The sequence below is a fragment of the Aethalodelphis obliquidens genome, unplaced genomic scaffold, assembly GCF_003676395.1.
Source record: "Aethalodelphis obliquidens isolate GAN/ISIS:26980383/991018 unplaced genomic scaffold, ASM367639v1 scaffold13, whole genome shotgun sequence".
Taxonomy (NCBI): domain Eukaryota; kingdom Metazoa; phylum Chordata; class Mammalia; order Artiodactyla; family Delphinidae; genus Aethalodelphis; species Aethalodelphis obliquidens.
Genome location: NW_020837957.1, coordinates 35,693,186 through 35,719,123, shown reverse-complemented (window position 1 = coordinate 35,719,123; position 25,938 = coordinate 35,693,186). Strand labels below are relative to the sequence as shown.

At 37.4% G+C, this 25,938-nt stretch overlaps 2 protein-coding genes across 11 annotated transcripts in view; one reads left to right on the top strand and one right to left on the bottom strand.

Moving 5' to 3' along the window:
- SLC30A7 (solute carrier family 30 member 7) overlaps positions 1-9,346 on the bottom strand; it is an 82,242-nt gene extending 72,896 nt beyond the window's left edge. Inside the window, exons 1-2 of one of the 6 annotated variants that reach the window (XR_003434383.1) lie at positions 8,485-8,801; positions 8,166-8,267 (exon numbers count right to left, since the gene is read on the bottom strand). Coding sequence is in view for 3 of the 6 variants with exons in the window: in XM_027114481.1 (XP_026970282.1) it covers positions 8,166-8,267; positions 8,485-8,564 (182 nt within the window). In the remaining 3 variants the exon portion in view is untranslated. Of the gene's footprint in view, positions 1-8,165; positions 8,268-8,484; positions 8,805-9,238 lie in introns of those variants that run through there. The other 5 variants (XM_027114482.1, XM_027114481.1, XM_027114479.1 and 2 more) reach the window with 5 other exon arrangements.
- Positions 9,347-9,417: 71 nt separating this feature from the next.
- Positions 9,418-25,022, top strand: EXTL2 (exostosin like glycosyltransferase 2). Of its 5 annotated transcripts, XM_027114486.1 has the most exons (6): positions 9,904-10,018; positions 12,232-12,311; positions 16,532-16,630; positions 19,168-19,595; positions 20,243-20,313; positions 22,933-25,022. In XM_027114486.1, the coding sequence occupies exons 2-6, from the start codon at positions 12,307-12,309 to the stop codon at positions 23,419-23,421; spliced, it is 1,092 nt and encodes a 363-aa protein (XP_026970287.1). In that variant the 5' UTR covers positions 9,904-10,018; positions 12,232-12,306; the 3' UTR covers positions 23,422-25,022. The 5 variants fall into 5 exon arrangements, with proteins under 5 accessions (XP_026970285.1, XP_026970288.1, XP_026970286.1 ...); XM_027114484.1 differs by lacking the exons at positions 12,232-12,311; positions 16,532-16,630 and adding an exon at positions 9,418-9,633 and having other exon boundaries at positions 9,852-10,018; XM_027114487.1 differs by lacking the exon at positions 16,532-16,630 and having other exon boundaries at positions 9,418-10,018.
- The last annotated feature ends 916 nt before the right edge of the window (positions 25,023-25,938 follow it).

The following is a 25,938-nucleotide window of genomic DNA, read 5'->3' as shown; positions in this document are numbered from 1 at the left end:
TAAAAGTGTTTCAATATGGACTGTTGTGATGGTTTTACAACTCTGTGAATACTATACTAAAAGCCATTCAAGAGTAGACTGTAAATGGAAGAATTTTAAGGTATATGAATTATATCTCAATAAAGCTGTTTTAAAAAACCATATCTGACAGTCTAAGGCAGGGTGAGCAATCTATGGCCCACAAGCCAAATCTGGACCACCATTCATTTTTGTAAATAAAGTTTTACTGAAACACAGTTATGCTCATCTGCTTACACACTGTCTATGGCTGCTTCTGCGCTGTAACAGTAGAATGGAGAAACTGTAACAGAGATCTTATGACCCTTAAAGCCTAAAATATTTATTATCTGCTGTCAAGAGAAAAGGTTTGCTAACCTCCGGTATAAAGCCAAAATAGGAACACTGTATTGTAGGGTTTACATAAATGTGAAGTGTATGACAATAATAGCACGCAGGGACTTCGCTGGTGGCACAGTGGTTGGGAGTCCACCTGCCAATGCAGGGGACATGGGTTTGATCCCTGGTCCGGGAGGATCCCACATGCCGCAGAGCAACTAAGCCCGTGCGCCACAACTACTGAAGCCCACACACCTAGAGCCCGTGTTCCACAACAGGAGAAGCCACTGCAATAAGAAGCCCACGCACAGCAACGAAGACCCAACACAGCCAAAAAAAAAAAAAAAAAAAAAATTAATAATAATAATAGCATACAGGATAGAAGGAAATGGAAGTGTATTATTATAAAGTTCTTACAAGATACATGAAGCAACATATTATTTGTGATGTTAAAGATTTGTATTATACATGCTTTAAAAAAAAGCTACTGGGGGGGGGCAGGAAATCCTATTGGGCAGAGGATCCTGTACCAACACAAAGCAGATGTTTTGCTCTGACCAAAGGAGCAGGAAACTCACTCTCACCCAAGACCATCTACATAAATGTGACAGACTTTAGCTGTCACCAAAGGAAGGAAAAAATGTTAGAAACAAACAAACAAACAAAAGAAAAACAAACCAAAAAACATACCCTTGAGGCCCAGACTCACAGGGCCTGCCTAAGACTGAGGCTTGGTCAAGTTAATGAATGCTCCTCTGCCCTCACCACAAACCTCACACTGCGTAACAATCAACAGCAGTCTATAGCTTGGCAGGGGGAGGGTGCATTGAGCATGAAGAGAGAACTTCTGTGACACATGCATATGAAGAATACTGGAAACAAAAGGCCTAATCGCCTGTCGGAAGATGCATGCCTATTCCTAGTCATAAATACTACTATCTCAATGTCTACTGATCTCTACTCACAATGTCAAGGCTTTGATCAAAAATTTCAAGAAACACAAAAAACAGCAAGCAAAATAACTCATTGTGAAGAGATAAAGCAGTCAACAGAATCAGACCAAGATGCTGGCCCAGATACTGGAACTATCAGAACTATAATTAGTACATTAAAGGATCTATGGAAAAGGTGGGGGAAAATGCATGAATCAATGCGAAATTTCAGCAGAGAAATGGGAAGTACAAAAATTTAAATGGAAATGCTAGAAACAAAAAACAAGGCATCAGAGATGAAGAATTCTTCCACTTGGCTTATCAGCAGACTGGACAGAGCTGAGGAAAGAAATCAGGAAACTTTAGGCTAGGTCAACTTCTGAAAGCAAGCATATCGGCAGCTCAATCTTTAAAAAGCAAGAAGCATCAGAATGGTTAAGAGCACTACTTCGGAAGTCAGAGTATCTGGGTTCAAACCCCAGCTCTACCATTTACTAATTCTGTGACTGTGAAGTTGTTTAACTACTTTGGACCTCAATTTTTTAGCCATCATTTAAACAGGTAACAGTAAAAAATGTCATAAATGTTATAACTGAATTAATATACATGAAACACATCACAGTGCTTGTCACATTAAAGCCACACTGATATTCCCATTATTACTATTATTAATATGAATACCTTATAATATCTAGTGTTCCCAGTATGATCTATAGCTCTCAATATTTGGTTATATGCTACAGCTTTCTTCAATTGTAAGTGCTACAAACTAAAAGTCAAAAACATTCTTCATAGAAGTTGAAAAAGCAGTTTTTACATTTCCTTATAATTTAGGATAATTATAAAATTAGAAACAAGTAAAGCACATTACTCACCCACACAGAAAGGAACAAAAATTTATAAATTTCTCAAAAATCATTATAAAGTATTTTGAAAATGTCTTAAGTTTTATCATGAACCTTGTATATTTTATTCAACTATATATAGATGCATGATAGTTTAAGTATCGTCTATACTTATCTGATACCCAACTCAAAGCAGGATAAGAAATAGTGAATAAATGAAAAGGCTAAGTGAGAAAATCAAAACCTGAGAACAAGGTAAGGTTCTTGCTATCCAAGCAATCCTCTCAGATTTAAGTTATTTTAAGATTTTCCTTGGATAGTTAGATCACCGTAAAACTACACACTTGGCCCTTAATAGCTTTGTAACACTGAAAATAATAATTTAATTATATTTTGAGGTATGAAAGACCCATTTGAAGAATATCTCTGTAAGGTGTTATAAAACCAATAAAAACATTATGATTTTTTCTATGCTCTGATAAAGGACTGATATAGTAAGCTATTTTTAAAATTTGGTTTCAGAAAACTCTGTCTCTATTCTGATAAAATATTGTTGTGGTGTTGCAGTAAAACCTGACAATGAGAATCTTTACCCACCCTGCCTTGACTTCATGAGATTTTATAACCGAATTTAAAAGTCAATTTCAGCAACGACATTAGGCTACATATTTAATAGGTTTATTTTTTTCTCTGTATATGTGGTTTTTAAAGTTTTTATTTCTTAATTGGAGGGTTTTATTATATATATGACTTTTATTCTAAATAACTGTAAATTAGTTATAGAAGCAAGTATTCATGCTAAATCAATATAAATTTTAAAATTTACTGATTTATTGATCTACATATACTAGTGCAAGAAAAGGGTAAACCTCTACTGTATACTAGAGCAATCAAGTTCCCTTTTAAAGAGGCTTAGATATAGCATGGCAATTTTAATACTCATCAAAATGAGATTTTGATTTTATTTAAACTTTAAGTAAATTTAATTGTCATTAAAGTGTTATTTTATTTTTAGCATAACATAAAACATGATTCTACCTGAAATAATACTTCCTCTTCTTAGGTGGTAGAACATCACGTTCTCTTAAAGCACTGTGATATGAGATCTTTTCACCTAAACCTGGTATCATGACTGGAAAATTACTTAGTTACAACTATGTAGGCAAACTCATGTGAAAAAAGTCTACTTCTAGTTCTCTGCTCACCTATTATATGTCAAAATAGTGTTCATGAGGAATGTCAATTTTGCTGCTCATCTTCAATATCAGTAAATGTTTCTGATTATGAATTATCACTTAAACTACATGGCATAAAATTCCTTAGAAAATAAAGGTAGCATAGAGAATATTTAAGGTTATATGATTTACACATCAAATGTGACTTGATTAAGAAAATTAGTTGCTAAAAGCAGCCTCCTTGTTTTAGGCTCCTATCTTTAAACACTAAATACTAAAATGTATTTTTAAACTTTTTTTTTTTAAGTGACCACTTTCTAAGGACATTTTTATAAAGAAAACTTCTTAGGATATAAAAAAGAAACCTGATCACTGAAGCAAAATATAATAAATGTGAACAGAACATTTGGCAAAAGAAACTTATGAAATGGATTTTATTTAAGGTCTATTGAAGGAAAAAACAAAGAAAGGGAGAAAGAACCTATAAATTAAGAGGTATGAGACATATCAACCAAATACCATTGATCTTGTTTAAATTCTGATTTGTAAAACCAACTTTAAAAAGAATTTATTTAATAAGGGACAGGTGAACACTCACTGGACATTTGATATTAATAAATTATTAATTTTTATAGGTCACAATGACATCAGATTATGTTGAAAGGGGGGGCTCTTATGTTTTAGACTCAACTGAAGTAGTTATGGAAGAAATTATACTATATCTGGTATCTGCATTAAAACAATTCAATGGTGACAAGTGTAACAGATGAAACAAAATAGGCCACATGTTAATAAACATTAAAGCTGGGTGATGGATACATGAAGTCCACTAAACTCTCTACTTTTATATACATTTTCCACAATAAAAAATTTTTTAAAGGTCTACTGGTAACTAGGCTAACAGCATATTTACAGTGGTTGTTAGAGATTAATTCAAAATCAAAGAAAGGGAATCATCAACTTGGGTTCCATGAGATAGAAAGGGGGAAAGAAACTATCAACTATCGATTAATTAGCAAGAATTAGAAAATCCTTAGAATCCTGATATTTGTATAAGTTGTTAAACTAATGAGAGTTACAGTGAAAAACCCACAACTCCACTACATTCCATATAACCCTTTACTGTAAAGAAAAATTCTCAGCACAATGGAATCGAAATCTACATTTTTAAAGTAGAAAAAAAAACTATAGAAAAGCAAAAGTCATCACCATAACCTGGTAAGTAATGCCTTTTGGGAAGAGAAGGGAAAAGTTGATAAAAGTCTAAGACATTGAAAATTTTTAATGCTATAGAAAAATACGTAACTAATGGAAGCCTTTTTCTTAACCAAGGAAGTACTTTACAAACATATGCTATGACATACTTTATAAGAAGTAGGACCAAATGAGTGACTGGTATGGCCTAAAACATTTCTTTAACACATAATTACTTTGCTAATACAAAGACATTTGCCTTTAGAGTTAAATGAGTTTCCTCTATGTCTAAGGGGGAAAATGGTTGTAACAGCTTTGGTAGAAAGTATCACTGAAATTAAGAATTTTAAGACAGTGAAGTAAACATAAAATAGAAGAGCATAAAAACAAAGAAAGCAAACTATATTAAGATACTAGGGAAAGAATCACCTTATAGTAGAAAATACTTGGATAACAGGTACTTCTAGGCTCTTCTGCTACTCTGGAAAGTAAAAAACTCCCTGGGCCTCCTATGCTTTTCCACCTGTAGAAGAGGTCCAACCGGCTTATTTCTCTTTCTACTCCCATTTCATAAGCCTACATATTCCCTTTCTTCATTTGTGAAAAATCCTTGACTTTCAGCAGAATACCTGGTTGACTGGAGCAAATATGGCATTTGCAACTGGACATGAACATGTGACAAAGGTTGAGCCACTGAAATATCAGTGAAAACTGTTGTGTGTTAGCGTCCAGATAAATCTCCTTAAAAGACACTTTACATACTTTTTCATTCTGGACATTCTGCTGCTAGGGATGGCTGGAACTCTAATAGCCACTTTGGAAATAAAGTTTTATCTTGTTTAGGCAATCACTAATTTGGGGTTTTTCTAAAACTTGAGAAAGAACCTAATCCTAGATGGTACAAAACACATTGTTTACATATACCATTCTACCATGAGATTAGTTACTCATCGATAAATAAGTAAATGAAAATAAATGCTAGAAGGAAAAGAACCCTAGAAGGAAAGATCACATATGGTATTCCTACCATTTTCCTACTAAGAATAGGAAGGGTTTAATGTCCCCCTCACCCTGCCCCAAATGGGGTAGTTAGCATGGTTAGTTTAGGGAGGTTAATTCCATATATTCATTATTCCTTCATTATTTCATTCTGTAAACGTGTATTAAGCACACTATGCACCAAGTACTAAGGTGCCTGAATAAGACAGAAGAGATCCCATTTTAATAAAGTTTACATTCTAGTAGAAAGTAAAAGCCACTGGATATTTAATGAGGGAAAATATACAAAGAGCTTAGCTATTCTCCACTGATGACACATTTTCACCAACAAAAATATAAACCAAGTATAATTAAGCTCTTATTTAAAATGAAGGTGTTGAATAAGAACCAAAACTATTTAACATTTGTTGCAACTAGATCAAATGTTTCTAAGAACCTTTATTCATGAAGAGAAAGAATGTTTTATCTATCTTTTAATTCCATAATGGAAAAAAACTCTTGACATTTCATAACATCTTGAAACTTAACTTTTACATAATGCAAAAGAACACAGAAATGACTATGACAAAAACAAAAAACAAGTTTTGGTAACAATTTTACTCAAGGAACTTAAAATCTAATTGAACCTTTAGGAACAGAGATAATCTAGTCATATAAAGAAATCGTTGATCAGTCAACAAAGGGGCCCAAAATTTGTTGTGTCTAAATAAGACAAAAAGCCAGATTATGAAAAGGCCCAAGCAATTTCCAAGTCTGCCAAGGCTTCAACGGGAACACATTTGTACTCCCAATTAGCTGATAAAAGTTAATATTGGGGGAAAAGTGACTGTGGATGTGGAGGCTAACATAAAAATGTATACCTGCTAATTAATCTAGGCATGACAGACAGTGGTTCAGAGCTAGACGGCAAATCTGTAAGATATAACACAAAGGGAGTAAACTGGAGGAGAAAAGGCCTAAAATTAAAAGAACAAGCTACCTGAGGGCAGAACAAGTCATGCATCACTGATGTTTTCCTTATGTACTGATGAATATTGACTAATGGCTTAGAAAACAATGGTTTTAGTAATTTCCTCAAGGGATCTCTACAGATCAAAAGAATTACTTTCCATAAAGAGATGGTTTAGGCACTTCAAATATGAATCCCTTGAACAAGACATTTCACATAGTAATTTATGCAATGGAAAGCCATAGTGAAATGTAATGTATTGTAATATAAAGTAATTGTAGCAAAACTGTATGTAGGCAAACCAAGATACAGCCAGCACATATACCACAATATGGCATAATTTAGGAAGAAGAAAATATAAAATATAATATAAATATCACATATTTATAATAAAGTATCATTATTTCAATACAAGTTAAGACAATAGAGTGCTTTTAACATGTATATTAACATGTATATTAACATGTAATATATTGAAGAGTGTTAATATTACAGGACACATATATCGGATTCCCAGAGGATTAAAAATGGTTATTACATATATTGACATTTTATTATGTTTCAGTATGCCTTTTACACTTAAGTGGTGACTAAACCAATAACCATCATAATCTGCTGAGTATTTTTGATAAAACTGAATTGACATTTGAATTTAAAAGTCCACGTTTTCATATGAAAGTATACATGTCACAAAAACTGGTGGTATCACCTAATGTCATTGTTCAATCTCAATAGAGATAAAAATCAAGAACAGCAATTCTCTCTGAAAATGGACCTTAAAGGACAGAGACTAAGTCTATTTAATTAATAGGAAATAAAGCATAGATGGTATAGGTTCTTATTTTGGGGTCCAAGACCTATTTCAAGAAACCCAAAGAAAAAACTTAAGTTTTATATAAAATTTTGAAGTGTTGTCTATTATGAGATTCTCAAATGAGTATGATATTTAAAGAGGAATCAGTACACCTACAAGTGAGATGATCTTATCGTTGCTGAACAATTTTATAAGACCTTAAGTTATTCAACAGCAAACACCTGGATAACAGTACTGCATCTTCACAGTTACACTGGATAGACCTCTCTCCATTGCAGTTAAAAACAAAAACAACCAAAGGTGACACCAAAAACCATCAACTCAAGAGATGTAAGGCTTTTAGAAAACTATATGGGATCTTCTACCGCAGTCAAGACCAAAGGAAAATCATGATACAGTTTCAGCATAAAATTAAAAGAGAATGAAAACATGTTTCTTTCGATATCCCCTTTATAAACCTCTTCCTGGTTTCAAGACCTAATAACAAATTAAGTAGAACATCTCAGATATTCCCTCCCGGAAGTTTATGGGTGAATCCCAAATGCCACTCCCCCACAGAGTGGCAGGAAACGCGTTTCTCCCAATTCCAAGAAAGTGGACAAAGCTAAGGTGAGTAAGGACAAAAGACTCTCTCCATCTGTCAAAATGAGGAGAGGACTTGTCACTCCGGTTTGACGGAGTGGGAGGAAGTGGGAAAAGGAAGAGGGGACCTAAATCTTAACTGCTGCACGTGATGGCCTCGGCTCTTAAGAAATGTAACCGTGCCAGATTGGTGTGTATATGAGAAAGCAACTCAGCAGCAGAGGTGGTGGCAAAGGCAAGAGCTGAACCTCCTGGTGAGGAGCTACGTGGCATTAAGCAAACAGTGCTTCGTCTCCCCCACCCGCTGCTTCCGCCCCAACCCTTTTCCCCTTTGGTTACCAGTTGCTCCAGATGCCGTACAGTAGTTCAACAAAAGCGAAAGAGAGGTTCAGGCACAGGAAGAAAAACAGGTTCCGAGACGTCTTGTCCGACAGGATAGACCTAAGCATGACACAAGTAGGGAACAGCCGGGAAAGTCAGGAGTGCCGGACCAGGAGGTTGGGTTCCCCTTTCAGGACCCTCCCAGTCCACCCGTTCCCGTCCTCACACGAACGAGGGTGTCCCTGACGCTCCCTCCCTGGACCTCGGGCCATCCTTAAGTCTGGGCCTTTTCCCCTTCTGCCGGACACCCCCTTCCCGCAAATACGGCACCCCGCACCTAAACCAGCCTGAGATCTTGCCGAACAGATTGAACTTAGGTGGTTTGTATTCATCGTCCTTGATGGACAGGGGCAACATCTTCTCTGCCCGGCGAAGGGCCGGGTCTACTCCCCTCTAGTAGTGGCTCCGTGGGTGATGGTAGTGACAGTGGTGACGCCTCAGATGGGAATCTGGGAATCCCGCTTGCCCCGGGCCGCGCGCGGCTTCGAGACAGACAGACTCAGACACACACCGGAGAACCCGCCGACTTCCGGCCCCAGCCGCGCAACGCGTCCTGGGACGGGAAAAGGGGAAGGCGGGGCCGAGGGAGGGACGTGCGCGGTGGGGCGGGGCTTACGAAGAGGGTCGGGTTGCGCGAGTATTGGTGGGGGCAAAAAGAGTTGGCAACTATTAAGTGGTCTAAAGGGCCGACTTGGAGTGGAGTCCCGCCACCTGGACTCAGGAAGAAAATCCTGAGATGGCCACCCACACACTGGGCTGGCTGGGAGGTTGTGAGCCCACTCACGCCCACTCCGACTGCCTACCATTCTTGTTCCCGGATGCGCTGGCGTCCAGCGCCTGCCCTTTCGCCATTGCCCCTATTAGCATTAAATCCTGGTGCATTAGAGAGCAGTGCTTAAGAATCCAGGCGGCGACATATTCTCTCGCCGCCAGTCCGCAGGAAGCGCAAAGAATGGTTTTGCTGGATGAACTCCATGGGCGCCCAAATCCTAGTAATCCACCCCGTCCCGCCCCCGAAAACAGTGCCTGACCTTTCTGTACTGCCACGCAGGAGGCAATCAATAAATGTCTTCCGAAAGAATGTTTAAAGGTATTTAAAAGAGCCTTTTAAAAGGAGATCCTACGAGACCGTGTTGAAATTGAGGTTTGGTTAAGGCATTGCTTCCCCGACAATCTCAATCCGTTCATAACCCAAAACTCGAGTTCCTACACGTCCCCTTCACTTCCAGGTCATCCCGGAGGCCGCCGCGGCGGCTCTAATTCTCGTGAGAACCCCATAACCAGTTTCAGGGAAGTGCAGGGAAAACTGACTCGTTGGTGGGACGTGAGGGCTTGCGGAGCGCCAAAGGCGAGCCCGGCGGGCCAGTGCTGGGCGCCCACGGTGGTTGGAACTCCTCTTCCAACGCCTCTCTGGGAAATTGTTTGGGTAAGGTCAGGTGGTCCATCACCTGAATGATTAAAAGTTGTTACCCTTGGGGGGAGAAATGGGGCAAAGGAGGACTGGCTTTTGGAGGTGGGCTAGAAACTACAAAACCGAGCTTCTTGGGAACGGCTTTTTAGTCTAACAGGAAGTGGAGCGTCACCGAAAGGGAGGGGCGGCCACCCGGGACTGCCCTCTTCTTCAGGCTCTCTCTTTGTGGGCAGCGTTTCATCCAGGTTATCAATCCGGTGAGTAATGCCGGGTGAATGCACGCTGCTGGGTTTGGAAAAAAAATGAAAAATGAGCAAGCGAGACCCCCCTTTCGTTTCATCGTAACCAAGCTGGAAGCAAATAAATCGGCTAGGTACCACTGCAGTCTTCTGCGCTCGAGGTAAGGAAATAGGAAAATGCTCTCGTGTTAAAAATCTTTTTGCAGTGAGAATATATGTGTTTTGCACTCCTTCTTGGAACTTTGTGAGTGTGTGGGGTAGTGATTCTGTGGTTTTATTTTTGAAAATAAAATTTACTTATTCTACAATTTTTTTTTAAATGTTCGTGTTAATTAAACTGCTGTGTAAAAACAGCTAGATTTCAGAAATTAAGTTCTGGACAGAGTATTTTGTCTTTGTCTTTCTTGGCGTATATTTCATTATTTTAATTTGAACATAGAAATATTTTCCATTAGTAACATTTACTTATATTTTTAGGAAGCTTTTATATTAGCCATAGACTGAGTTTTACTGTACTGCACTGCTGGGGAAACGTTAAGTGGGTACAAACTAGGTTGAAGATAAATATTTCCACAGCGATTGAGTGTTTCTCCAAAGCTGCTTTATTTCAGTATGATGTAACTGGGAGTGGGGGTGGGGTGTGCATATATGGAAATAACTAAATTTCAGCAACTGGTTTCCAGCGTTCTCTTAACTCATCCAGGTCAGCTGCAATCTGAGCCTGTGTTTTTGTATTCTGCCTTTGAAAATAAATTCTACATTTTGCCCTATATTGCTGCAGATGAGAAATTGTTCACCTGGGTTATGGAGAAATCTGCGATACCCTTTTTCAAATAGTTTTGAAATAAGTTGGAGAAATTGAAGTTTAATTTCAGTTACAGTGGTCCTGGAACTCCTAAATTCCCCACTGCTCACTCCCCAGAATATAAGATAGCTATTCCGGTGAGGGCCTTCTTTCAAAAAGTGGCAATGCCACTTCACATCTTTCTTTCTTAGACGACATAATTACCAACTTCAATACTAAATATTTTATTAGAAATATAAATTGGACACTAAATCAGGAAAAGTGCTATGAGTGGAAAATGTTTGACATGTCTCACGTGATTTGTCATCTTGAAATAATGTTTGTCCCATATATGTTAACCAGTATATGTTGTCATATCAAAATTAAAGTTAGTTTCATTCATTCAACAATCATTTAATGAGTGTCTGCTATGTGCTAAGCTCTGTGCTGGGCACGGGGTGGGGGAAGGGAGGTAGCTTAAAAAGCCTGATAAAGTTCTTTCCCTGGAGGAATTTTATGGGAAGAAGAAGCGGGATGTGAGGAGAGGGCAAATCAGTTCAGGATTTTAGAACTAAATGCTATTTAAGATGTACACAAGAGGTGCTTTTGGCGTAGCGAGGAGGAACAACTGTCACCTGATGAGTCCAGATACATGCTAAGCCATCCCTTTACCCCTTCAGTAACTTGAATCATGAAAAGAATATAAGTTTGGAAAATCAAAAATGATTCTTCAGGTCTATTCAGGTGGTCATTACAGATGCAGTATCTTGCTGGTCTCCAATCAGTTCTGAATTCCTTCATATGTTATGGATTTATAAGATCATAAAATAGGTAGATATATTAATGAACATTTTAAACCAATAAATGGATTTCTACCCTGAACTTTTAAATATTTGTTTAGATCATCTACTAATTAATTGCATTAGGTTAACTGTGCAGACTATATGGGGGAAAAAATCCCTAACTTCTTAGACATGTGATTAAGGACTGTGAGAAATGAAAGCCGAGAAGATTAAGGGGCAGAAGCTCATCTCCAGCCAAGGTTCCAGCTCCTTTTGGGCAATAGTAAGGAATAGGAAGGATGCCATCTGTCATTCCTCAGTAATCAACGCTGACATTTACCTGCAACCCTATTATAGACCCTGAGTTTTTTTAGTACTTCAAATTGAATGCCTTATGAACCTTTAGTGAAAAAAGGAGTTTTGATGGTAGATAAAACTACAGATACTTAAAAATCTAGAAATTGAATACAAGTGCAGGTTGCTAATGCATTCAGAGGTCTTGCTCCATGGCATATATGTTCTGGTTTCAAAAGTGTAAACACATTAGATCATCAGCATGATGTGAGTTTATTCTGCTTCTGGATACCTAAGAGAAAGATGCAAACAAAAAATATAGCAATGTTAGCACCAACCTGACAGGTAGCACCTACCTAATTGCCTAAATGTAGTTTTTAGAACACAGTATAGCAAATTTTAATTTCTAAAAATAATTCAAAGCCTATGGACGATAGCATTAAAAAGCATTTTTTTTAAATTTCCTGGTGATTGACAAAAACATCACAGAAAATTCTTTGATTTCCCTTAATAGTGCCAAGAGAGCCTGTTCCTATCAATTACTGAAGCCATAAGGAAAATTTTTTTCAAAAATTAAAACTTTACCATAATGAGGTAAGTACCAGTTTTTTTTTTTTTTACTTTTCAAAAATTGTGGTAAAATACACATAATATTTGCCATCTTAACCATTTTTAAGTGTACAGCTCAATAGTGTTAAGTGTATTGACATTGTTGAGCAGCCAATCTCAAGAACTTTTTCAGCCTGCAAAACTGAAATTCTATAACCATTAAACAACAACTCTCCATTTCTCTGTTCCCTGGGCCCCTGGCAGCCACCATTCTACTTTCTGTTTCTCTGAATTTGACTACTCTATATTCCTCATGTAAGTGAAATCATAGAGTATTTGTCCTTTTGTGCTGGCTTATTTCACTGAGCATGATGTCCTGAAGGTTCATCCATGTTGTAGCATGTGTCAGAATTTCCTTCCTTTTAAAGCCTGAATAATATTCCATTGTATGTCTGTACCACGTTTTGTTTATCCATTCATCTGTCAATGGACATTTGGGTTGCTTCCATTTTTTGACTATTGTGAATAATGCTGCCATGGACATAAGTGAAATACCAGTATTTTTATCTGAGAAAAATTGTTTCCTATAGAGGTGTTTTTGTTTCCTTGGAAATAAGAGTTTTTACTTGAGCCAGAGTCTGTTAGAAAATACTGTATTGCCTGTTTTAGATCTTATCCATTGAAATAGTATTCCAGGTTATAGTATAAAGTCAATACCTACAAAGTTGAAATATTCTTGTAGACTAGAACAAAGCTGAAAACAGAGACTACTTGAAAGACACTAAAAATACAATGTAGGTCAAGTGTGAGAGTCGGGAGTTTGTTTGGACCCACCACTCTTTCTGTGGCTCAGGAAACATCATTTAATATTCTCAGTCTCAGCTAGCCCATCTACAAAATGGGGTGGATATATTTTAATTCCCGTGTCTCTGAAGGTTTGAAACATTACTGATTTGAGTTGTTAGGTAACATAAAGAGGGAAGAGGTCTGACAACTTCCATTACTATTGCTAAGCTCTGTGAGGGCAGGAATTGATGGCCTTGCTCATTACCATCCCTAGTGCCTGACAGTGCTGGGCTCGTGCATGGTAAGCACCTAGGAATGTTTATAGACTGACATAACTACTATGGATATTCTGACCTTCCTCTAATAAAGTTAGGAAGCTCATATGAATTAAGATTACGTCTTTGTTAGGTTTAATATCTAAAGCTATTTACAAATCATAATTCATGTGTATGAAATCTGTTTCTCTTAGAGAAACGATTTTGCAGTGTGAGTTTATTGCTGAAAACCAGTGTTGTATAAAAGGGAGAGGGTTCCATAGAATATTCCAGGTTTCTGTTTCCCAACACTCTTGCCTCCCCTCCATCTTCCTGTGACTAAAACAGAGAGAAGTTCAAGTAAAAAGCTTCAGTGTCCTGGAATGGTAAAAGTAATGTATTTGCAGATGTACTTGGCTTCTTTTTGACCCATTTCTGGAACTGATTTTGCATGGCACTGTACTGAGCTAAAAATGTTTTTCTATTTCTAGGCTTTCTTCTTAGGATGCATTGACTCCTTGGATCCTTATAAGTCGTGGATGTTCCTCTTAAGAATAAGGCCATTCCTTCTCCTGCCCTGATATATGCCCATAAGTTTGGTCATCTCCAAACACCACCATCATCATTATCATACAATTAATTGTCAATTCCTGGAGAAAGATGCAAGATGAGAAGGAACTTTCATCTAGCATAATTCAGACCTGTGCACTTTGAGGGTAGAGAAGGCCTCACTGCCTCAGTAACAAATAGCTGGATTGAAGGACGCAGTGCTTTAAGAAGCCTTTATACATAATATTTATGTTATTTCCTCTTAAATCAATGATGAGAAAGCAAATCTAATTAATTGGTAGTAGCTGCCTGAAGAAGTATTGAGAAGCAATTTGATGCTTTGTACAGGATGCTTAGGAGGGGAAAAACAAAACGCCAGGACTGTCAGGCAGCCTTTGCTACTGATAACAGGGTGAGATTAGGGAGGGAGGTAGAGACACAGGTACTTAGTGTCTGCTGTCTGTTTTAAATGGTGTCTTCGGTGTTTATTTGAACTTGATTTACCTGTAAGGGAATGGCTCACTCAATCTTGCTGCCAGGAGAAGAACTTGCTCTAATTTAATGCGACCAGTGCAGAAATTCTTTCCTTAACAGCTTGAAGTGAGAAATGACCTGTTGCAGCAACTTCTGTTTTTCAAATGTGATACTGTAGGAAATTCAGCTATTTATCAATATGTTTTAGCACCTCTGTTTCAGAACTATAGACTCAAAATGCAGTCTATAGTCCTAAGCTTTCTAAATGACAGGACGTAGATTGGCTACTGATGATCATGTATATGTTGTTGTTAAAGTGATTTTCTATTGACAGTATATGTGCATCTGCATCAGTTCAGGCAAATGCCTTATGCCTGGACCTTGGGTTCTTTATCTGTGAAACAAGGAAGCTGGCTTAGGAGGGCTCTGAGGTCTCTTTCAGTTTTCTGAGTTTATGATGTGTTTGTATCATAAGGCATATAGATACTGGGGCAGTTTTGGAGACATTGCTTTATCCTTCATTGAGCGTAATACATAGCAGTAGGGATTTCAGGGGCCACCTGGCTAGCAGTGTTCGTGTTCAAGGTAAAATATATGTAGAGCAGGGCTTTTCCACCTTGGCATCACTGGCATGTTAGGCCTGGATAATTCCTTGCTGTGGGGCCTGTCCTGTCCATTGTAGGATGTTTGGCAGCAGCACTGCCATCTGCCCACCAGAGAGCAATAGCATCTCCTAGCCCCAGTCACAGCAATCAAAAATGTCTCCCGACTTTGCCCCATGTTCCCTAGAGAGCAAAATCGTCCCTGGTTGAAAACCGCTGGTCTAGGAGATGCTATGTAACCATATCAAAATAACTAAAAGGATGTGCTCTCTACTCACGAGGAACTAAATAAGTTAACATATGTGCAAAAAATATCATCTGGGGATCTTTGATTTTGCAGATGATTAGGAGAAAAAGAAGGATTTTTGTTTTGCTGACATTTACTGTGTTTATCAAAGTCACATTTAGTTTACTATAGTCATAGATGGAAGAAGGGCAGAAAGGGGATAGACTAAGAACTGTCAGATCCTTTCTGGAATGAGGCAGGGTGCCAGGAAATATATATATCAATAGATATAATTTTAAATTAAATAATTTTAATTCTTGGTTCTTTCTAAGTAAGGCATAGGTTATCCAGATGTATTCATTTTCATATCCCCCCATTCAAAACTCAAAGCTGTGATTTAGGTGATAGATTCTTCTCTGGACAAAGGACAGAAGAAAGCTATAAACTGAAATCCAGATAGCTGTGAACTCATCATCACTCTCCATACTGTTCTAAGGCTGTTTCCAGTAGGCCTACAATAAAGTTCCAGACTTCAGCTATTCTCAAAGTAGAGATGCCCCTTGCACTGCAGTCTATAAAGTTTTTGTTCTTGCTTTTCTATGTAGACTGCAAATGTAACATAATTTTATCAGGCGATATCATTTAATAAATACTACATGAAATATTTACATTGTCTTTCCAAAGATATAAATTATATCTCTCAAAACATTTTTGATACAAGTAAAATAGGGGATTAGAAGCTATCTGAAAGAGGAAATTTCTCTGACAGATAAAGTGGGGTAACTCCCACTTTAAAGTGTAGATAAAAGTGAAACAGTCGTTCACGATTATCTTTGACAATGTATATTCATAGTAGGCTATAGAGATGAATCTTCATTACTTTTTCTCCACTAAAACTGCCAGGTAGCTATTAATGTCTGTTTTAGAGACTAGAGACACTGCTATGTAAGTTTTATAGTATGTTACTCCTACTCAGCTGAAGAAAATGAACATAAAGATCTTAATCAGGGTATACTTTAATGCAGTTGTCAGGATTCTTAACTCTGAGTGCTTATAACCAGCCATTTTTATGCAGAACTGAAAATATGTTTTATGAGACCTGCTTTTGAGTCAGTATTAGAAGGATTATCAAGGCCTTTGAACCAAGATTATTAATTCATAATGGTTTCTCTTTGGTTTACCACATTAACAGTATACGTTGTTTTAGTAAAAGGGTGTATACAGTGAAAAGATTTGTGCCCTCAAACCTTAAATCACCATCCTTGAAAAGTAATCATGGTAAAGCTGAAGTTACTTCAAAAATAATTCATTTTGTTCGTATCTTAGAGTGAAGCTATGATAAAAGGAGAAACACAAAATTTCTTTTCTTAACAGAACAGGCTGCAGAGAAAGTCCAGGAGAGAATATCCTTGAAAGCTCTCCAAAAAGATTACTGCAAGGGAACATTTCTTTTCAAATCTGGACTTTTGAAAAGTGAGAGTTGCTGAATGACAATGACCATTCCCTTGTCCTTATGAATAAGTTCTTCCTTTGCTTGCACAGGCCTCAGCGCATTATCACATCATGGGGTGTATTCCCCTATAAGCCTTGCAATTCTCCAGTCCCCACTTCTGTGAACTTTAAAGAGAGATGTTAAAGGCACGGTCTATATGGCCTCTCTATGTCCTTGCTGACCTGTATAGAGAAAAACTGTTGCTACAGTTACAAAACACACCTCCCAACGTGAAACAAGATCGGGGAATGTGACTGTCACTTTAACTCCACCACTGCCAAGTTTCCTCGATGAAAAACAGAAGACTGATCGGACATCATTTGGATAGCCAAGTGAGATTTCGTTTGGAACCTAATCTGTTAGACAGGAAGATTTAGACTAGTCTTAGGATTGTCTGTAGAATGGTGGCCTAGCTGCAGATGCCCAACTGAAACCACAAGGTGCAAAATCAAGAGCTTACATACAGACACAGTGCACTTTTTCATGAAGGAAGCCAAAATAAACTGTACAGAAGCAGTGTTATACAAGGAAGAACAGTGACAGTGGCTTGCACAGTTAGCACACCACAGGTGTGAGTTAGCAGTGAGAAGTCTTTTCCAACTTGATATTATTTATCTGTAATAAGGAATAGATAAGGGTATCTGTTTTTTGTATAGCCTGAGAGGAAAAATTGTATTAAAAGTAGTAAGAGTGGATAGACCATGGGTCAATTAAAGTCATCAAGAATAATAATATCTCATTCTTTCTGGTTCTGAGAGATCTATTTTTTTTTCTTAAAGATATGTTTTATATGTCTAGAAACTGCTGGTTGATTTTTGTTTTCAGTCTTTTTATAAGTAAATTTCTTTAAGCTTTCTTTTTCCTCATTTCAGACTTTTGTACTTGAGTAGAGTAGTAGAATAGATCTAGGAAAAGTGCTGAGATGTATTTGAAGGCTCAGCTGCCAGCATGGAAAATGAGGCCATCCCTCAAAAGCTTGTGGAGGCTTGTGGAGGAGTAAGTAAAGTAAGTAAATCAAAAGCAGAAATAGCAGAAGAATCAAACAACAGCAGCAATTGAAAGCCAGCAGTTCTCCAAAACGAGGCAGTAGGGGTGATAATGAAACTGTATTGGAAGCCAAGAAATCAGAGTTCTGGGTATCTGTAAAACAGTATGAGATTTGACCTTTCCTTACATTTGTGACTGAGTTTTGATCAGACAAAAAATTTTGACCAATAAATCTCCAGGCCACATCCCTTGGTTTTTGTTCGCCTACTCTTCTGTAGCCATCTCAGGCAGATCCTGTAGGTATAGTGAGGAATACGAGAGTCCAGAGCTGATGACAATACCTGGTGATCCTCATGTTCTGTGACGGAGGTTGCTTTGGAAGCTCAAGAGCCCTACCTCAGCACATCCCTCATTTGAAACTGGCAGTACACTCCCCAGCCCATGATGATGAAAAAGCCTGGGCTCTGGCAGGAGTTTTTTTCCTGGATAAAAATCCTAGATCCATTACTTCAGTTGTTTAGTAACCTTGAGAAAGTTATTTAACCTCTGTAAGCATCCAAATACTATTAAATGGGAATAATAATACTAGTAAAATATAAACAAGATTCTGTTGCTCCCCTGATCAAAACCCTCCAATGGCTTCCCATCTCACTTAGAATAAAATCCATACTCCTTACTCAGGCCAACAAGATCCCCCATAATCTGGCCCTTGCTTATCATGTCATTCTGATTTATTCTCTTCGTTACCATCATGCTGAATTAGCTTTGAGTTTATTTACTTTGTTATCTGTTTGGCCCTACTATTTCCTCTGCTACTAACAGCAGAGACTTTGTCTATCTTATTCATTGCTATATTCACAGAATCTAAAACAGTGCATGCTACAGTAAGTGCTCAGTGGTTATTTGTTTAATTTACTGAGTAAGCACGTACTATGACATGCAAAGCACATAGTACAGGGCCTAGAATGTAATAAACCCACTATAATTGTTTGCTTCTGCTGCTATTACTATTATTTCATATATTAGGGTTCTGCATATGATTTCACTTGGAAAAAAGTTTGCTACCAAAATGTAAGTTTAAAGTTAGTGTACTGAAATATACATATATCAGAACATCAAGTTGTACACCTTACATATATACAACTTTTATGTGTCAACGATATCTCAATAAAGCTGCTTAAGGAATTAGTATACTACCAAGAAAAATATAATCCCATCTGAAAAAAATAATCTCAGTTCCAAATGTTTAGTAATGAAATGAGGGCAAATTTTAAAATGCACTGCTTAATTCTTCCTGTTCGGTGTGTAGATAACCCTTTGTCTGCAGCTGCAAAGCGAGCAGGCCCAGAAGGAAAGTTTTATTCACTGTACTTTTTATCTAAGGCCAAATCACCTTTTCAAAGAGGCAGGGTGAACTGAACTTGAGTCAGCTAAAAGATGATTAACCTCTCTCCTCAAAAAAGCAAAAACAAAAACATGGTAACTAGTAAGAATGCTAAGATTCTGCATTTTATTTCCATTTCTACTCCAGGTGTTGCCACATCTGCAAACTCCCTGGAAGAGTGATGGGGATTCGAGTACTTCGTTTCTCTTTGGTGGTAATCCTTGTGTTACTGCTGGTAGCTGGGGCTTTGACCGCTTTACTTCCTAATATCAAAGAAGACAAGATGCTCACTTTGCGTAGGGAAATAAAATCCCAGGGCAAGTCCACCCAGGATTCCTTTACTCTCATAATGCAGACGTACAACAGAACAGATCTCTTGTTGAGACTTTTAAATCATTATCAGGCAGTACCATATCTGCACAAAGTGATTGTGGTGTGGAACAATGTTGGGGAGAAGGGACCAGATGAGTTATGGAACTCTCTAGGGCCTCACCCTGTCCCTGTGATCTTCAAAGTACAGACAACAAACAGGATGAGGAATCGACTCCAGGTCTTTCCTGAACTGGAAACCAATGGTGAGTTGCAGCTGGGTTCTTAGTCTGGCAGGGCTGCAGCTAACCAGAGCTGGGGGTGGGTGCGTGGCTTTTGGGCCTTCTACTTGTCTTAATTGCCTGGAGAAGATAGGGAAATTTAATCATAAGAAAGCATTTTGAAAAACTTAAGGGGCAGTTTCCAAGATGTCAAGAAGCAGTCTCCTGGGGAAGAAATCGCATATATCTTGCAACAGTGACAAAGAGGTTAATATTGTGAAAGAAGATATGCTATGATTACATATTACTGCATCACAGAAGTTAGTAAAATGCCATTTAACTTATGCTTAATGTATTTTTTGCCGCCTCCTTTTCCTCCCACTCAGCAGTTACATGAGATTGTAATTTGCTTAAAAGAACCTTGGTTTTATTTATTTATAGGTTCATTAGTTTCTAGGATAATGGATGATAAATACATGATAATTTCCCCCTCAGGAAATTATAAAAATCAATTACATTTCAAGTAAAAACTTTTTCTGCTAGACAAATCTCTCCAAGAATACATTTTTTATTTACTGAATTTCATTCAGAAAATACTTCATTTGAATGACTTATAAAAACACCACTGTATCTTATAACTTCTGTCTTCACTTCCAAACTGTTTGATTTAAATTTTTTTCCTTTCATTTCAGCGGTGTTAATGGTAGATGATGACATGCTAATTAGCACCCAAGACCTTGTTTTTGCTTTCTCCGTGTGGCAGGTAATGTTGCTACATCCTTTATGAAATCATCCGTATAAAGTCTGATCTAGTGTTTAACCAGAGCAGCATGGTTTAATGTGAGAGTTACCCAAACCAGCGTAGACAGTATTTATCTAAAAGGTAGATGAATTTGTCATAATCAGATTTCCTGAGCTCAGTTAAGCTAATCTGAAAGTTACAGTATCTTTTATCTGTATTTGATTTATATTTGGTATATTGGAAAGAAGAGCTAGAACTGACTTCCAAAGAACAATGAGGAACAATGAGGAACAATGAGGAACTGAACTTCCAAAGAACAACAATCTGGTATATGATAGAGCAAAGACTAAAATCCAGAGGCACTTTCGCCTGTATCTCAAATGAGAAGTGTATTTCTGTATTAATATTGCACAGAACTTCCTTTGAAAGAAACAATTTATTACATCCATAAAATTTAATTCTGATTCTGAGACCATTGTTTAAAAATTAATAATACTGATAATAATTCTGCATGGACCATTGTAGTGGCAGTTTCCCCCACCCCCACCCCCTTAAATTCCAAGCTGGGATAAACAGGCATAAATTGCCTGGTATCTATAAAAACTCCTTTTTCCTACTGAATATGTGTTAATAGTAGACAGCTTTTACAAGTTGCACTACAAGTACCTGAAACCAGAACTGCATACAAATACCTTGAAGCCCTGTCCAATAATTAAACACTGTGCTACCCAATAAATGGTCTAATTTGCACTATAGTAACTCTCCTTAATTAGCGACTTGGGATGTAACAACATTAGGTATTAATGGTAAGTGGTCACAGTACTCTGCAGATATCATCATTCTCAAAACTTCAGTTTTCAGCTTCATGCCTAGTGTACTGATCAACAGATTTTTTCCATATCAGCAGTTTTTCCAGCCCTATAAATAAAAGCTTCCTACGCGAAAAGTTCTAATGTAATGCTCCAGCTGTGAGATTTCTATTTCAGGTAAAAAATCAATTTCCTGAAAATATCAGGGTGGGGGGAAATATGAGAACTGTGGTTAATTAGAACAATCCAAGTAAACCATAATTAAAGATGGATAAATATGACTTTAGGTTTTATTCATAAAACCATCAAGAACAGTTTCAATCCATTGCGCAAGATAATTTGACTCCTAAAGTTCTGTCCCATCAGTGCCCTGCATAGTGTAGTGATTTGGGGCCTAGAGAGAAGGAAGATTAGAGCAGACAGGTATCTGTGCCTTTGCACTCACCCATCACCTCCACTTGCAGTGCTTTACCTTTTCCACCTCCATTCATCCGTGAAATCTCTTTCATCGCATAGATTAAGTGACACATCTTCTCTGAAGGCTCCCAGCCTTTACACTCAACCCTTGACATTCCCCTTTGCTTCCCAGCAGCACAGTTGTCATCCTGTCCTCGGTGCCCCCCTGAGAATTGCACAGCTGCATTTACAGCTTTTTCACAGTGTGGTAATTCCTGGTTCACATATCTGTATCATACCCTCTCTAGACTATGCGTTCTTTGAAATGGGATTTAACCCACCCTGACTTGTGTGCGTGTGTCCCTAGTTTAGTGTCTGTTCTGTCAATGAATGAAACTCAAGTTATTTGTGAGATTGAACTAAACCTTTTAATTCTATAAGTTCATGCTTCTTTTCCATGATTCTCTGCTTTTCTTTGCTGATTTTTGTTTTATTTTTAGTCACTCTCATCCTACTATTATTGTTTTAATACTATCCTTCAAAGATCCTGACACATCTTATATATCTATATATATATGTCTATATCTATCTATCTATCCATCTATATATATATATATATATCTATATATATATATATATATCTTTGAGCAACGTGGATTTGAACTGTACAGGTACATTTATACTCAGATTTTTTCAATAAATACAAACCACAGTACTACATGATCGGTGGTTGGCTGAATCTAGAGATGCAGATCTGTGGATACGGAGGGCTGACTGTAAAGTTATAGACGAGTTTTCTACTATGCTCAGGGGGTCAGTGCCCCTAACCCCTGCATTGTTTAAGGCTCAACTGTATATGTGTGTGTTGTGTATATATGTGTGTATATATTTTTTTCCTTATGTTTTTAAAAAAGAGACACCCAAGCTGAAAAGAGATAAAAATAAACATCGTTTAAAATCAATGGTGACTTTCAAAAACATTGAAATCAACATGGAAAAACAGTAAAATGATACATGTAAATCCATAATTTTATATACGCCTAAGAGATTAAAACAATTTTTCAAAATAATCACATTATATCTTCTTATCTCCTGTAATAAATATCATTCATACAGTCAACTTCTCTTATAGCAAACTCTGAAAAACCAGACTCTTTGGTAACTCGAATTTATTAATATTGGATAATGTAAATTAGGAGAATATTTGTGAGGTTAGAAATTTTGTTAGATATTTGGTTATGATGAATTGACCTTTAAACTTATCAGTACATAGATTTATGAATTTGTCTGGAGTTAAAGGAAATTGAGATGTAGAAGCCAGGAATAAAATAACATTGACAAATCAGTTTAATTCTTTCTGTAGTAAATCATTGCCTTTCACCATGTCAGCTTTAAAGAAATGCCACACTTAATTGTTCTTTTTCCATCTTTTCAGCAATTTCCTGATCAAATTGTAGGATTTGTTCCAAGAAAACATGTGTCTACTTCCTCTGGTGTCTACAGTTACGGAGGTTTTGAACTGCAAACACCAGGGTTTGGAAATGGTGACCATTACTCTCTGGTGCTGATTGGAGCCTCATTCTTCCATAGCAAATACCTTGAACTCTTTCAGAGGCAACCTGCAGCTGTCCATGCTTTGTTAGATGAAACGCAAAACTGTGATGATATTGCCATGAATTTTATCATTGCCAAGCACACTGGGAAGACTTCGGGGGTATTTGTGAAACCTGTAAACATAGACAATTTAGAAAAAGAAACCAATGGTGGCTATTCTGGAATGTGGCATCGAGCTGAGCACTTTCTGCAGAGGTCTTATTGTATAAATAAGCTTGTTAACATCTATGACAGCATGCCCTTAAAATACTCCAACATTATGATTTCTCAGTTTGGTTTTCCATATGCCAACCACAAAAGTAAAATGTGAAAGTAAAACAAACAAAAACAAACTCAAAACTGCTTGGTATTTGAGTAGCTTCTTCATGCTATGGTCGGTTTATTTATTTATTTATCTTTAAGCACATCATGAACTTTTTTCTACTCCAGAAGTCTCTACAAGGGGGAAAAGGTGCTTAGGGCTTCTAGCATATAAAATTTAAAGGCACTTCAAAACCCAAGAAGCTGGTATTACCCAGATAGGTCTTCCTGTGAGAAGTTTTCATCCACAGATATGATTCCTTGGTCAACAATTTTATTGTTTACATCCTGAGACCGTTCTACAATTTAAAAAAAATTTTTTTATTGAAGTATAGTTGATTTACAGTGTTATGATAATGTTCTACAGTTGTTTTGACTCCTGGCACTTGCCTTAAGGACCTTTAGCAAGCTGTTTCCAGGATCAGAAACTCAGGACAGGTATTTCTCAGCTTTTTCATTAAAGGATGATTATTTTCATTTGAAGCCTGAAATGCCTCTTCAACAAAAGCCTGTGGCATAGGGAAAAGCCATGTGAGGAGAGAATAGTCTCAATCCCATATAAAAATGAGTGGAAATTTTGTGACTATCAGTACTTCCCTTGTGGTCCTTCCAACCAGCCCTTTCCAGGACTAACTTATCCCAGCATGATTTTGGTGTAACCATCAGTGCTTTTATTTCTGTGGACATCTGTTGTGACTGGGAGGGTTAATTTTAGTAGCTAAAGGATGTCTAGTTGTTCACTTGATTTTTATGAACATTTACTGCATGGATCACAAGTGCAGCCTCTGTTTCTTAACATGCAACTTATATGCAGTGAGGAGTAAATGTGTTACTAGATTCAGGTCGTGCATTTTGTCACTGAATCTGACTTTGAGATTGCACATTAATTCTTAGATTTTACATAAAGTATGTATTGTTTAAGAAACATGTATAAAATAACTCTTTTGAAAGAATGTTTAAGTAGGAACTGGCAGAAATTACAACCCTTACTATCAAATGATCTTTATTGTTATAAAAGCGTAGGTTATCTCCTGGATACTAAAACGTGTGTATTACGCACTAAGTCAATCTCTTGCATTCAGAACTTCTTCCCTCCACACAGCAAAAGATCCAGAGATCATTTCAATTACATAGATACAGGAAAAAATAAGAGACCTGAGTCATAGTAGAGGAATTCCACAGGGAGTCTGCATCAGCTGATTGTTAAGTTGCCCACTTCCTGTTATGTGAATTAGTATCTGTTCCACATGGTGTCTGTGTTTGGTCCTCGTTCACTATTGGTGGAAAGGAATACTCAGGCCTCTTTCTGCCACCTTCTCCTCTTCCTATGCCCCCTTCTGCTCCCATTATGCCGTTATATTCTCAAAATTGCAAAGCTATGAAAATAATCATGGTTAATGTTCCAACAATGAGGTCTCTGTGCAATTAGCTCAGTGTATATTGTTCCTTTACATGGGCATGTGTATGTATCTTAATGCCATCAGAGAAAGCCAATAGAACTCGCAGCCTCACTAAAAATTTATAGTGTTAATTATCTGCTTTGTCCAACCTTGGTAGTGACTTTTTGCCTCTTGAGATTGGCAGATAAATAAAATAAACTTTTACCATCCAGATGTTCTATGTTAATTAAGCAGACTCATGCTTTCGTGGTTGGTATTTACACAGATTTTCAAATATTCTCATATTTTGTTCCGAGTAAGATTAGAGGTATTAGCTACATTGCCCATGGGAAAATTTTCCAGTGGGAAAATATTCTCAGGTTTTATTTCTCATCTTGTATTCTTAAACTTATCTTCAGCATCACTTAAGTTGCTCATATCATATTTTTCAGACCTTATAGAGCAAATATGAAAGCAAAGTGAAGTTCAGTCTGTGTTACAAAAACTCTTGCATTGATTGAGGCTAGACATATACTAAAACTCTTTTTCCCTGCACCCTCTTATTCTTGCTCTAAATGATCTGGAGAAGAGAGGATGCTCAGGCTTAAAGCTACATCAGAAAAGCAATATAGCTTAGGGGTTAAATGTGCCAGTGGAGTCCTTGGGCTCAAATCCTTCCTGCATCTCGTGTATACTTCACCTCTTGGAGCTTCAACTTCCTCATCTGCAAAAATGAGAATAATATCTACACAGGGGTTTGTTTTAAGGAATAAAGGAGATAGCTTGTGTAAGTATGAACACAGTGCCTTGCCCATTTTAAATGGTCAATAAAGGAAAGATGTTGGGGTGTGTCATTGACAGTAAAGGCAGTTCATTCTACTCAACTCACCTCTCAAGCATCAGAAAGGCCCCCGGACCCACCAGGTGCGATATTTGGGAAATTGTTTCTACGTAACAAATGTTTCTACGTAACAGTGTTTCTGCATAATCATGGCAATTTTCATCTCATTTTCTTTATTTCAAATGCCCTTTTTCTAGTTAAAACAGTACATATTCATTCTAGCAATTTTGGCATATTCAGACCAGTATAAAGAAGAAATGAAAAGCCCCCAACCACATTAACGATGGCTAAACATTTTTGTGTCTAT

Coding starts and splice junctions, on each gene's coding strand:
- EXTL2 (XM_027114484.1), top strand. CDS start 9,894: ATGCACGCTGCTGGGTTTGGAAAAAAAATGAAAAATGAGCAAGCGAGA. Junction 19,596..20,242: donor TCCTGAACTGGAAACCAATG/GTGAGTTGCAGC, acceptor CTTTCATTTCAG/CGGTGTTAATGGTAGATGAT. Junction 20,314..22,932: donor TTGCTTTCTCCGTGTGGCAG/GTAATGTTGCTA, acceptor CCATCTTTTCAG/CAATTTCCTGATCAAATTGT.